The 13,817-nt window shown below is 38.9% G+C and overlaps 1 protein-coding gene across 4 annotated transcripts in view; it reads right to left on the bottom strand.

Annotated features, from left to right (window-relative positions):
* The window catches only part of ddhd1b (DDHD domain containing 1b), a 78,292-nt gene that overhangs the window by 45,704 nt on the left and 18,771 nt on the right, over window positions 1-13,817 (bottom strand). For all 4 annotated transcript variants that reach the window (XM_060828436.1, XM_060828437.1, XM_060828439.1 and 1 more), the window contains exon 2: window positions 6,832-7,005. In XM_060828436.1, coding sequence (XP_060684419.1) covers window positions 6,832-7,005 — 174 coding nt within the window. The remainder of the gene's footprint in view (window positions 1-6,831; window positions 7,006-13,817) is intronic.

Below are 13,817 nucleotides of genomic sequence, written 5' to 3'. Positions count from 1 at the left end.
TTTGCATATTTGCTGCTGATCAAACAAACTATCAGCGGGGGATCTTTTAATAGATCACCTTTCTTGCATTGGATTTAAATTTCTCTTTTGGTTTCCAGAATTTTTGTGATAAGGAAAGAAACAGGATCAATGTAATCCGTTCAACTACTGCCCCAGAATACACTCAATCGTCAGCAAGCAGCACTTACGTAGCAATAGCTAAGCTTAGTATGGATTCCATAACTTCACTCCAGACCTCATTACAGCCTTGGTCATAATGGAGCAAATTCTAAAGGTGAGGGGAGAATGAATGCCTTCAACTTCAAAAAGACTGTTCATTAAGTGTTGCGTCAAGGAGTCCAAGTAAAAGTGATATCAATAAAAATCAGGCTGTTTGAAGGGATAGGGCATATCGATGTGATTAGTGCAGACTAATAATTTCATCTCAAAACATCCCAAAAAGAGTTGTTTAAGGCAATATCTAAGACTGCATCAACGGTCTTCTTTTCAACAAAAGATTAGAAGTGGGGATTTTCGTATCGGTTGCAAGTCCGCATAATAACCCTCATTACAAGCATGCCTTTGAATGTCAACACTAATGGCTAGACATTTCCCTGCCAAATTCCCCCCATTCAACATTCTGAGACTTACCAATGACCAGAAATATAACGGGACAAGGCATAGAAATAGTGTGGCTATAAGTGGAGGTCAGAAGTTAAGTATTTGGTGATGACTTCCTAAAGTCTAGCCATCATATTTAAAGTGTCATGCAATGCTCACTTGCTGGACAAAAATAACTCCAACAATAATCAAAAACTTGACACAATTTAGTTCAAAGCATCCAGATTGGTTCACACCCCATCCATCCCCATAACCATTCACTTGCTTTACCATTAAGTATAGTCTACAAGTGGCACTGCAGCAACTTGCCAAGTATTCTTCATCAATACATTTGAAAGTCTGCTGCCTAAAAAAAAAACAACAGCAGCAGGTGCATAGAAACATGAATTAAGTTGCTTTCTCTCCAAGTTACAAATGCTGACTAGGAAATACAACCTTTGCTTTTCAATGTCGATATTAAAAATTCTAGAACTCCTTCAATAGTACTACGTTCACATATGACTGCATTACATACGAAAGTTTGTTCATCACCCCATTATGAAGGGCTTTTACGAATGGGCAAAAAAAAGGCTTGTATTGTCAGTGAAGCCCAAATTTCATGAATGAATTTTAAAAAATTATTAGCAAGTCACATTTATGCATTGTATACCAGCTAGATGAATCTTCCATTACAAGTGTCACTTTCTCATATTTTGTGTGACCACCCGTTTTTGTGGTGGTCATTTTGTACTTGCCTGCTGCTTTGTCCTATATTTTTCATCTTATGCTCATGCGCACACTCCTCCTGTTCCAACAGTCTGGGCAGCACCCTGCTTCATGTGTTTCACCAACAAAACTTAATTCCCACTCTTACAGCACTTCACGTTAACATCCCGTCCTTTTTGTTCCTGGAGAATTGGTCTCTTTTTTACTCAAGATACTTAATTTTAATCATTTGCACAACACTGAATGTTGGCTAGATAACCCGTTGGATGAAGTGCCCTCTGGGTTGGCACATTATAAATGGAGCTGGAAAAGCCGCCATTCCTGATGAAGGGCTTTTGCCCAAAATGTCGACTTGCCTGTTCCTCGGATGCTGCCCGACCTGCTGTGCTTTTTCAGCACCACTCTGATCTAAATTCTGACTTCCAGCATCTGCAGTCCTCACTTTTACCACATTACAAATGGAGTCAGTAATTTAAGAAAAAAAAGCATTTAAAAAACTAATTTGCTTTTTAAGTAGTGATCTGCATACTGGAATCCCAAATGATTCTATATTGCTTTCCAGACAAGTTGCATTTTTTTTATTGTTAAAGCCAATCCATTCATGGTTTAAAGGAATGTCCCAAACAGTTACTGCCTTCCATCAGCATGTAGTGCCTCTGTCTAATCTGAAATTCAAGATAACTTGTGGCATTATTTGTACATCAACACTCTAACTAATTGTCTATTTTGCTGTGTTCAAAATTCTTCATTTTTTTTTTTAAATACTTCACCAACCATCTCCCTCTCAATTTCCTTCCCGAGCTCTTGGAAGGTGTCAACTGAAGTTGAGATATAAATACATTGAGATATTGGAGGGTTAGAAACAAACAAGTGACCAGACTATATGAGCCTAAACAGACTAGCAGAGAACTATAACTGAACCTTTTGAAAACCTAGGGACACTGATGTTATTTGAAGCATCCTTACAAGAGTAGTGATCAAGTAATGCGGCATGTGAAATTGGTTCTATATCTTCTGTTTGTGTGCTTAAGATCCACACTGGTCAAAAGCTGTTTTTTTAAATTCACAAAACAAAGTTACTGTTTTGCACGTAGGTGCTAGATTCTTCAAAGTAACTGACCTCTAAAAAATGAACTTTTAAATCAAGAAAGCAATTCAGCATATCCACAAATATTCTTCCCAAGTTTTACAGATGCACCATAGAAAGTATCCTCTCTGGATGCATCACAGCGTGATACGGCAACTGCTCTTCCTAAAACCATAAGAAACTACAGAAGTTGTGAATGCAGCCTTGTCCATCATTCAAACCAGCCTTCCATCTATTTACTCCACCTATACTTCCTGCTGCCTTGGGAAGGCAACTAGCTTAATTAAAGGCCCCTCCCGCTCCTGTTATACTCTCTTCTACTCTTTCATCATCAGGTAGAAGATAAGTTTCAATACATGTACGAACAAATTCAAGAGCAGCTTCTTCCATGCTATCAGATTTTGAACAGACCTCTCAAATGTTAATTCTGATCTCTCTCTGCATCTTCTCTGCGACTATAATTCGGCACTCTGTTCTGCTAACCTGGTGCATTTTATATGGCATGATCTGCCTTAATAGCGTGCAAAACAATACTTTTCACTGTATCTCAGTACATTCCACAATAAATCAAACACAGTAGGTTTATCCAAAACTAAATCTACTCCCTTACATAAGGAAAACAAAGAGTAAACAAATAATATGCTTCTCAACTGCAATGATCATAACCAAATTAACATTTTACTTAGAATCATAGAGATGTACAGCATGGAAATAGATCCTTTGGTCCAACCCGTCCATGCCAACCAGATAGCCCTTCCCAAATTAGTCCCACCTGCCAGCACTTGGCCAACATCCCTCCAAACCCTTCTTATTCATATACCATCCAAATGCCTTTTAAATGTCGCAATTATACCTGTCTCCACTACTTCCTCTGGCAGCTCATTCCATACATGTGCCACCCTCAGGATGAAAAAGTTGCCCCTTAGGTCTCTTTTATATCTTTCCCCTCTCACCTTAAACCTATGCCCTCTAGTTCTGGACTCCTCCATCCCAGGGAAAAGACTTTGTCTACTTATCCTCTCCATGCACCTCATGATTTTATAAACCTCTATAAGGTCCCCCTTATACGGCGCTGCAGGGAAAACAGTCCCAGCCTGTTCAGCTTCTCCCCATAGCTCAAATCCTCCAACCCTGGCAACATCCTTGCACATCCTTTCTGCACCCTTTCAAGTTACATTTTGTTTGACATCCAAAATTCTAAGCAAACTTATAAAACAAAACTGATGACACGTAAAATCATGCAGAATTATCCGAAAATCTTCAAAGGAAGCAGCATTAACATCGTTCCTAGCTATCGATGATAAAAACTGCAACAAACTGTATTTCAAATACTACACAGTAGCAGCAGAACTGAAAAATAAAGCTATTAAAATCTTAAATTCAAGCATCCTTCAACAAGTTAAGCCAATTGCTGTGCTGATCATTTGAAACTCATTTTCAATTAAAACATTTAGAAATTGAGACCTTAACATTAAAAAATGTTTCAAATTGTGGGTATTAGTTATCTTAGGTTTGTAATTACAGAAAAATCTCACTTCTATCTTTAAAATATAGTTGATGGTATAGGCGGGCAATGTGCATGCAAATAGCTATACATAACACATGATGCATTTTTACAGCACAACTTCAACTATCATGCATATTAATTAACAACTTTTATAAAATTGATTCATGCTGTGCCCATTTTATGTAAGAGCATTTCTACTAATTTATGTGGGATTCTTCTATAATCCTTATGCTTCATATGCAAAACATTTTTTTTTAAATTTAAAAACTCTGCCTACTGTGGCAGTACATTTAAATTGACTGACAAAAAAAAAGTTTTTCTACCTTTAATGGCAGAAGTTTCACAACATGCACATGTCAAACAGATCCATGCAAGTGACCAGAATAAACTTAATTTGAGAGGCAGAGAGCATGAAGAGAGACAGATAGATAACATTAAACAGGCAATCCAAAAGACGATATGAGCATCTAAATAGTGTACAGGTAGTAAGATGACTGGTGGGCTTATTAGGGACTTAAACTGGAATCTATGCATGGGGAGGCAGGGAATGGCTGATATAAATAAATGAGCACATTGCATTTGACTTTATCAAAGGCAAAGAGATGCTGGCATTGCATAGCCAAAGGGAGAAAAATTGATAGAGAAGGGGAGTTAGAAAGGCTAGATCTACTTAGGTTGATAAGTCACTACCATTGGATGGAATGGTCTAAAGATGCTCATGGAAATAAAGATCGAAATTGTGGAGATACTGGCTATACTCTTCCAAGGCTCATCACACTTTTTTTAAAAAACGCAAGGACAAGAATCTGTAACCACTGGCCGACCAGTTTAATCATAGTACTGAAAACAACAAATGGACAAATGGGGTTTAAGGGAGCAAACTTGCATTTGTTAAAAGCAAGTAGTATTACTTGATTGAAATTTTTGATGGGAGGATTTTTGAAAGCTTTGGTGTTCAGGCAAGTGCTTCATTTTAAAAAACACTAAATTAAAGCAACAGCAAACCTAAGCATTGGCATCTGTGACAATCGCAAAACCAGGTTTTTAGTGGGTGAAGTGTTATTGATCTATGTAAAGTTGAAAAAGACTTCCCCATCTTGCCAGTTTTCTAAGTACATACTCAGAATCCAATAAGAAATCACTTTTGAGAAAAGATGTTTAAGATAATGCACTGAGGTTAATGATTAAAAAGGCAAATCTGCAACAGAATCTGTGAGTTGTAGAAAACAAAAAAATTCACAAATTAGACAGAACAGCTTTGGATTGATCTTTAGGCTTTAAAGGTGGTGTGAGAATTTAGTCCCATGCACATTTGATTTGATTCATAATGTTCCCGCTCATAAAAATAATTCAAAACAAAAAGAGTTTCCTGTTGAAAGTCGAAAACAAATTTAAGGGGTTGCCCCATCATTTCTGAAGAGATGCAAATAGAAAACAAGTTGAGATAGTTTGAAATGAATCATCATCAATAAAGATCCAGTGTTTAGATGTAATTCAATTAAAACTTACTGAAATTTTTTTTAAAAATTGATTGTGTTTTGCAATTTTTTAAATGTAGTATGGGGGCGAAGAACCTCAGAAGTTAAAGGGCATCAATTTGAAACAAATTGTTGTTCACTCTACAGATGCCACCTGAGTTTTTCCAGCATTTTCTATTCTAGGTTTTGTCTACTAAAAAATAAAGCAACATGCAAATTAAGCCAACATCGTATTTAGTGTTAATTCAGTCCATATTTAGAGAAGTTAGAGGAATGCATATGCATAAGTGAGGTAGACCCAATCCAGAATGAAGGAGCTTCATTGTTACAGTCCCGGATGCTGTTACCACACTAGTAGACGTGGAGCAGTGGGAGTCAATGTCTATGAGAAACAGACAACCAGATTACTGAACAGGAGTAAATATCAGCACTGAACTAGGGAAGATATTTGCAGCAAAACCAAATTCCAAAGCTTACTCGGAAAAGATCACAATTTGTTTACAATAATATCCCTTTTTACATTAAGTCATTATGGTGAAATACGAGTAAATAGTGCGTTTTTATTTGTTCTGTAAGTTTATTTAAGACCTTCATCTTATTTTCATCAATAGTACAGTTTTAGGATTCTACTGAACCTGCAAACTTCTATAGTTTTCAAACATTGCTGTAGCTTGTGTGTTAACTTTTACTTAAGAAACGCTAAAGTAAAACTAAGCAAAATTAAATTAGACTAGTTAACTTATTGGCTAAGCACTGACAAAGATGGCAGTGAGTATGTGAACCCTTGACCCATCTGGTTAGATGGGTAAGCAGTAAGAACAAAATTGGATGCAAAGTTAGGGAATACATTATGTAACTTCTTTGCTGATCTCAAAAGATGCTTTCCTAGATAGTTACTAAAGTATAGGATGAAAGTAATCTTACTTTAATTCAAAAATATGACTAAAATAAAATAGTTCTGTTCCATTACTGTTACAAGATTCTAGACAGCCTTGGAAACCAGTCTTCAATTTTCCTTCTATGTCATACACCACGCTGACTGACAAATTAACAGTAATTTAGTTACAATGGGTGAAATTCCACTCAAAGAATACAATGGGAGCATTTTCCCAAATGAACATTTCAAGGACTCTCCACTGTCTTTTTCAGAGTTAATTAGGGATTCAGAATTATAGTTTAGTCTTGCCAGTAATGTGCAGATCCCACTGACAGTCACAGCCACGGCCCTGCAATACTTTTAGTGTCTTACATGAAACATGCCAACCTTCAGCTTCATAATACATTCAAAGGTCAGAGTTGTGGTTCTCAAATATAATATTTCTCATTTCATAGCATACATAATGAATAGCTACTGTGTATTCAAATATTAAACAAGGCTGAAAAATGCCAGCCATTAGTTTGGAAAGAGTGCATTGTGAAAAGCATGTTGGGATTACAGGCTTTATTTGTCTTACCATCTTTACTATCCATGGGTTTAGCTACATCCAGTTCAAATGCATCCTGCATCTGTTGACCCCGAAAACGCTTTAGGTGTTCAGCTTCAATGAGATTACTGTCTTCTTCTTCCAAAGGTTGCCATGTACCGTCAACAAACCACTGGCCACGCATGACTACAATCTTATCAGGTTCTGCAAAGCGAAGGACAACACAAGCATAGTTAATCGCAGAAAACAAAATCTGGTACGTTCCAAAATCTCTGAACATTCCTTCTTAAATTCACTTGTAGAACAAAGTTTAGTGATTGTTTTACTCTACAGATGCTGCATGATCTGCTGGGTGCTTTCTGGATTTTCTGTTCGTTTCATGTTATTGGAACAATGGAAGACAAGAGAGGATGAGGGAGAAAAACAGAGTTTGAAACTAAACTGTACTGAACAAAATATTAAAATAGCAAGGCATTTTCTATTAATTGTAATATTCTCACAATACTTCATTTTTTAATAAATAGACAGACATTTGTTGTTAAGTTTTCCTGACTATTCTGGCATTCCAGCAAGATCAACAGTTTATTTTCAAGCTACAGAGAGGTCCATGTAAGGAGAAGCCTCCTTTCACTGAGTAGTGTTAAGAAATGTTTTACCAAGCAAGTGGGGACACAGATGCTACAGTAATAAGGTTATCTCAGGCAGCTTCATAATTGGCTGCCTGTGGGCCTACCATCCAATTAAAGATGGAATGTAGGCAGGATCACCATGCTTTCACACAATCACCAAACTCTGAAAGCTTAGCACCACCAGTGGGAGAGATAGTTCTTGGAGGAATACAGAAAGCCTCTTTTAGTTAACGGGGCAAAAGAAATATTAGGCTCAGGGCTGGAGAACAAATCCCTTCATGGATGTCATCAGAGCCATAAGTGCTGCCATTCTTCCTTGCGCACAACTCATTCGCTTGGGGTGACAGCATGCCATCAGTAAAATGCCTCAACAGTGACAAGACACACTGGGGTGTCAATCTGACCCAACTCCCTGTTTCCTCATGCTTCCTGGCCCACCTTCTGGGCTCAGTAAAATTCAATCTTATTTTCAAATTGTTTACCTTTATCCAGCAAACTGGTGCACTAACACCGTATCCATAAAATACAAAATCAATGATGGAGTCTTGTTGATGCAGATGTTTATGGTCACTAGGCTTTCACCTCTGTAACTTGTTCAAGTTTGACCTGCCTGTTGAGGTGAAAGCCTTCTCAATCTGCAAAATTCAAGGATCTAACAGCAAACGAGTTTGCATATTTTCAATCAACATGAAACTAACTGAAAATAAAGGCCAAAGAACTGCAGAAGCAAAAATTGCTTGAAAAACTCAGCAGATCTGGCAGAATCTGTGGACAGGAAGCAGAGTTAAAGTTTCAGGTCCATTAACCCTTCTTCAGAACTGATTGTAGTTAGGAAAAGGTTGTATATATGCTGAAGCTGGGCTGGAGGATGGGGGAGAAGAAAATGACCCAGAGAGGCAGAACGGTGAATGGGCAGATAAAGGAATTAGTAGTAGTGAGCCCTGAAGAGTCAATAGCTGCTAATGTGGGCCATTAGCAGCTGACAGGAGGTTGTTTGCGGTAGCAGCCCGTGTAATGACAAGGTCTGGCATGTGAGGATTGGAGGAAGGTCATGGGAGGAGGTGCTGAGGCCCTAAAATTTGATACTGAGTCCTGAAGACCACAGGGTCCCCAACAGAAAAGGAGATGTTGTTCTTCCAACTTTGCTGGAGCACTGCAGTAAGCCCGACATACAGATGTTGGCCAGGGAACATAGTAGTGTGTTGAAGTGACAGATTGCATGAAGGTCAGTGTCATTAGGAGTGAAGGCTTAAGGGGGGCAGGGGGGCAGTTTAAAGGAGATATTTGAGTTTAGGTTTTTTTGTGTACATGGAGAGTAGGAGGTGCCTGGAACGTGTTGCAAGGGGAAGTGAGAGCAGAAATGTTAGCAAAGTTTAAGAGACATTCAGACAGACATGAACAGACAGAGAATACAGGGATTCAGATCATGTGCAGGCAGATGGCACTGGTTTAAAATATCATGGTTGGCACAGTCATGATGGGCCAAAGGGCCTGTTCCTGTGCTTAACTGCTCTATGCTATATTAACTAAGTGCTAGTCTCAGAGAGTTGGCATTCTATCAACATCCTGAGGCTAACCAGTGACTGGAAAGTCAACTAGACTTGCCACATAACTACAGTGGTTACAAGAGCAAGTCAGGGGCTAGGAATACAGAAGTGAGTAACTCACCTCCAGACTCCCCAAAGCCACCATTGACAAGACACAGGTCAGGAGTGTATGAAATACTCTGCCTGAACGAGTGCAGCACCAACAACACTTGAGAAGCTTGACACAACCCAGAATAAAGCGTCCACCACAGCCACTCAGTAGCAGCAGTGTGTCATATCTACAAGGTGCACTGCAGAAATTCACTAAAAGATCCTTAGACAGCAGCTTTTACACTTACAACCACTTCCATCTAAAAAGGACAAGGGCAGCAGATATATGGGAACACCTTGCCCTTCAAGCCATTCACTATGCTGACTTGGAAATACATTGCTATTCCTTCACTGTCACTCGGTCAAAATCCTGGGATTCCCTCGCAAAGTGCATTGTAGGTCAACCCACAGCACATGGACAGCAGTGGTTCAAGGTGGCTCACCACCACCCTCAAGGACAACTGGGGATGGGCAATAAATGCTGACCCAGCCAGCAATGCCCATGTCCCAGAGAGAAAAATAAATCATAAAATCCATACAGTGCGGAAACAGGCCTTTTGGCCCACAAGTCCACTCAGACCCATTCCCCTAGCCTACATTTCCCTACTGTACCTAACCTACAATCCCTGAACACACTAGACAATTTAGCGTGGTCAATTCACCTAACCTACACATCTTTGGATGGTGGGAGGAAACCAGAGCACCCAGAGGAAACCCCCAGTCAGGCAGAACGTGCAACCTCCTCACAGACAGTCACCCGAGGCTGGAATCAAACCTGGGTCCCGGGTAGGTGCTAACCATTGAGCCACCGTGCCATCCTGTGTTACTAGTGCAGTTGATGGTAGCATTCTTCAGTTGTGGCTCAGGCATACTGGTGGTGCAAAATGAGTGGACTTTACTCAGCATTTTATTAACGTCAAAATCTTCCAGTCATGTTGTAATTCTCTGCATTAGAATTTTTCACTATCATAAATGTACAAATTCCCCCTCACAAATTTGTAACTACAATGTTAAAATAATAAACTATGCAAAGAGTTATTCACACAGCAACGGAAAAAAAAAATCAATCTTGTTTACTAGACATTTATATTTCCCACCTGCTGTTTGCCATCTGCCTGACTTCTTCATATGAAACACTTGGGGCCATCTTCTGTACATTGGCAATATTTTAGAAAAGCAAGTTACTGTAGATAACAAAATTCTGCTGCTCAGAACAGGTATGAAAAGAACTTGCCCAATCAGCAAGCAAACTCAATGATAACGTGCAGAATATTTTCTTCTCTCATTTCCGAATGTCACTATTTGGTAAGACAATGAAGAAAGCTTCTACATTCATATAGTACTTGTGTATGCCATTATTATTTCGACAATGAAGCTCATTTGCTAGTTCATACTTGCCAGATTTCAAGTGCCTCCAAATCAGCTCATAGATGGGGATATCTTCTCAATGGCAGAGCAGTTCACACATTGACTGAACTGCTTTGAACCATTATAAATTAAAGAATGCTTACAGCATAGAAAGCGGCCATCTGGCCCATTGTGTCCATTCCAGCTCTATATTAGAGCTGCACAGTCACGTGACCGTCTTTTCCCTGGAGATCTGCAATTTCGTTTTCACTTTATGCTCGGGTGAAGATTCTGCATCCTGCTCCTGTAGGTTAACATGTACCACCAATATTCTCAATTGCCAAATTACTTCCCCATTTACTTGACAATACAAATTAATCCATTTCTGGCAGCTAGTACTTTAAAATATAATAAAACCCTTGGTCAAAAATGACTTAAGAGCTAATATTGAGACTGCTCTATTTATCATAAACCCCGAACACTCCATTTCATGTTGAACTCTGAATCATTCCCGGTCAGTAAACCTAATTGACATGGCGACCGTGGATGGAAAGTTACAAACACTTCATTTAGATAAGTGTGTGAGTTTAATAACTATTATTTATATTGTATTGATATATGCTAGCACAAACCGAAATTCAAGCAACACCAAATTGGGCATTGTAGCACATAGACGTTACTACATTTAATTCCTGAGACATTTACCTCACATACCCACAACAAACCATAGGTTTTTGACAGCAACTATAAGTTAGTCTGTATTCTTGCAATATTAAGCACAAGAGTAGTTACATAATAATGTTTAAAATGGCTACTTTGTACAGATTTTTAAACAAATTAGTTAACTAAATGAAGTCATAAATCACAAATTAAAAGAGCAACAAGCACATGGAATATAAAATCCTCCACACACACAAATATTGCTTCAAATTTTTCTGTTCATAAATCACAACCCCTACACTGTGGAAACAGGCCTTTCGGCCCAGCAAGTCCACACCGACCTCTACAGTTCACCATGATTAAATATTCCAGTACATGTAACTTCCCATTAGATTTTAAGAACAAAAACAACAACAGTGCAATGTAGTTGAAACTTAACTACGGTCTGAAATATCTACGGAAGCCACTTAGCTCGAGGACAACTGGGGGAGAGGCCATAAAAGTCAGCCTTGCCTGCAACTCCTGTATCCCACAAAATAATTTTTACAAAAGTCTTATGCACAAAAGATGTTCCACCTACTAACTGCTGCAAATGGCCTATTATTGTCAGATTTGCACCTACCCTGGACCTTCAGGTTGTGGCACTCGTTGGCAGCTCTGCAACCTGACAACAGTGCACCACTGAGAGGCTCCCATTTTCCTCCACGTTTCTAGACAGTTTTCAATATTTCTCCTATATTTTGCTATAATCAGCTTAGGCATTGCTGGTGCATTTACAGGTATAGGAGAACTGACCTTGGACAGATGCAAGAACCCAAGAACTGGGAGCAGGAGTAGGCAATTCAGCCCTTTTAGCCTGATCCACAATTTGATTCGATTATGGCTGATCTTATCTTGGCTAGAACTCCACATTCCAACATCCTACAGTCCACTAATTAAACTCTGTCCATCTTATCCTTAAATTTACTCAATGTCTCAGTGTCTACTACAGATTTACAATCCTGAGAGAAGTAATTTCTCATCTGTTTCCAATCTGCTACCCCTTATCCTAAAACTATGACCCCTCATTCTAAATTGCCCACGAGGAAACATTCTTTCTACAACTGTCAATCGTCAATTCCTTTTAGCAGTTTATATATTTCAATTGGATCTCCTCTCATTCTTCTAAACTCTATAGAAGCCTAATTTTTTTAAATCTCTCTTCATAAAACAAACTGCTTCTCCCTGGAATCAATCTAGTTAACTCTTCCAAACTGCCTCCAATGCAACAACATCCCTCAAGTAAGGGGACCAAAGCTCCCTAAAAATGGCAACACAAGTGGATCAGGTGGTAAAGGAGGCATACTGCATAGCATGCTTGCCTTCATTGGTCAGGGCATTTAATATAAAAGCTGGCAAGTCATGTTGCAGCTGTAGTATGGCCACATTTAAAGTATTTTGTGCATGATTCCAGTCATCATACTATAAGGAGAATGTGGAGGCTTTGAAGATGATGCAAAAGGGGTTTACCAGGATATTGCCAAAATTGGAGTGTACTAGCTACAAAGAGAAGTTGGACAAACTTAGATTGTTTTTGCTTGAGCATTGGAGGCTGAGTGAAGACCTGATAGAAGTATATTAGATGTGAAAGGCATGGATAAAGTGGATATTTGGAGTATTTTCCTCAGGATGGAAATCTCAAATACTAGAAGGGGGGAGGTTTAAAGTGAGAGGGGGAAAGTTTAAAGGAGATCTGCAAAGCAAGATTTATTTTAAAACAGAGGGTGGTAGGTAATTGGAACATGCTGACGGGAAGGTGGTAGAGACAGATATGATAGCAATGTTTAAGAGGCACTTCGACATGAACAGGCAAGGAAGAGAGAGGGATACAGACCATGTGCATACAGATTAGATTCATTTGGCATCACAGTCACCACACATGGTGAATCAAAGGGCCTGCTCTTAAGCTGCACCGTTCTTACGTTCAATTTCAAACATTTAAGTATGACTTTTGTTCATGCAGATCTATGCAGGTGGAAACCCTAGAGATTATTATCTGTTTCTATTCTCTGTCGCACCAAGTTTATTGCCTTTTTTTAAAAATATCAATGCAACACGATATGGGATATTTACAAAAAACAAATATCTTTTTTTGAATTTTAAAACAAAATTAGCTGAATCTCCTGGAATATTTCCACTTCTTTTGAATAATTTCACCAAACTCAACAGTTTTATGAAGAAGCTCTTCTGGTTATCTTTACTCTTTAAACTTCACAGCACAACGAAGGTGATAGCATTGCTTGGTTGACAGGATTTTGGGGATGTTTTTACTGGAGGTAAGTAACTTATGTGGTATGGGATCCAACTAACCCCAGGACCAGAAGCCAAGCTTATAACTTTGAAAAACGTGCTCTTGTGGCACAATGGTAGTGTCACTACCTCTGGAATATGAGGCCTGGGTTCATTCAAAGGGATGCTGAGGTGGTTCACAAGGTTGATTCTATATTTGAGTGTTGGCTTATGAGGAGAGATTGAGTAAACTGGGACTATACTTATTAGAACTTAGAAGAATGGGGGGGGGGGGGGGAGGGGAGTCTTATAGAAACATAAAATTATGAAGGGAATAGATTGGATAGAAGCAGGGAGGTTGGTTCCACTGACAAGTGGAACTAGGGGGCACAGTCTCAAAATAAGGAGAAACTTCTTCACCCAATGGATTGTGAATCAATGGAATTTCTTGCCTACTGAAGCAATATTTTAAAGG

Source organism: Hemiscyllium ocellatum, chromosome 8 (genome assembly GCF_020745735.1).
Source record: "Hemiscyllium ocellatum isolate sHemOce1 chromosome 8, sHemOce1.pat.X.cur, whole genome shotgun sequence".
Classification (NCBI taxonomy): domain Eukaryota; kingdom Metazoa; phylum Chordata; class Chondrichthyes; order Orectolobiformes; family Hemiscylliidae; genus Hemiscyllium; species Hemiscyllium ocellatum.
The sequence above is the reverse complement of the archived record's forward strand: the minus strand, read 5'-3'. Positions and strand labels throughout refer to the sequence as shown.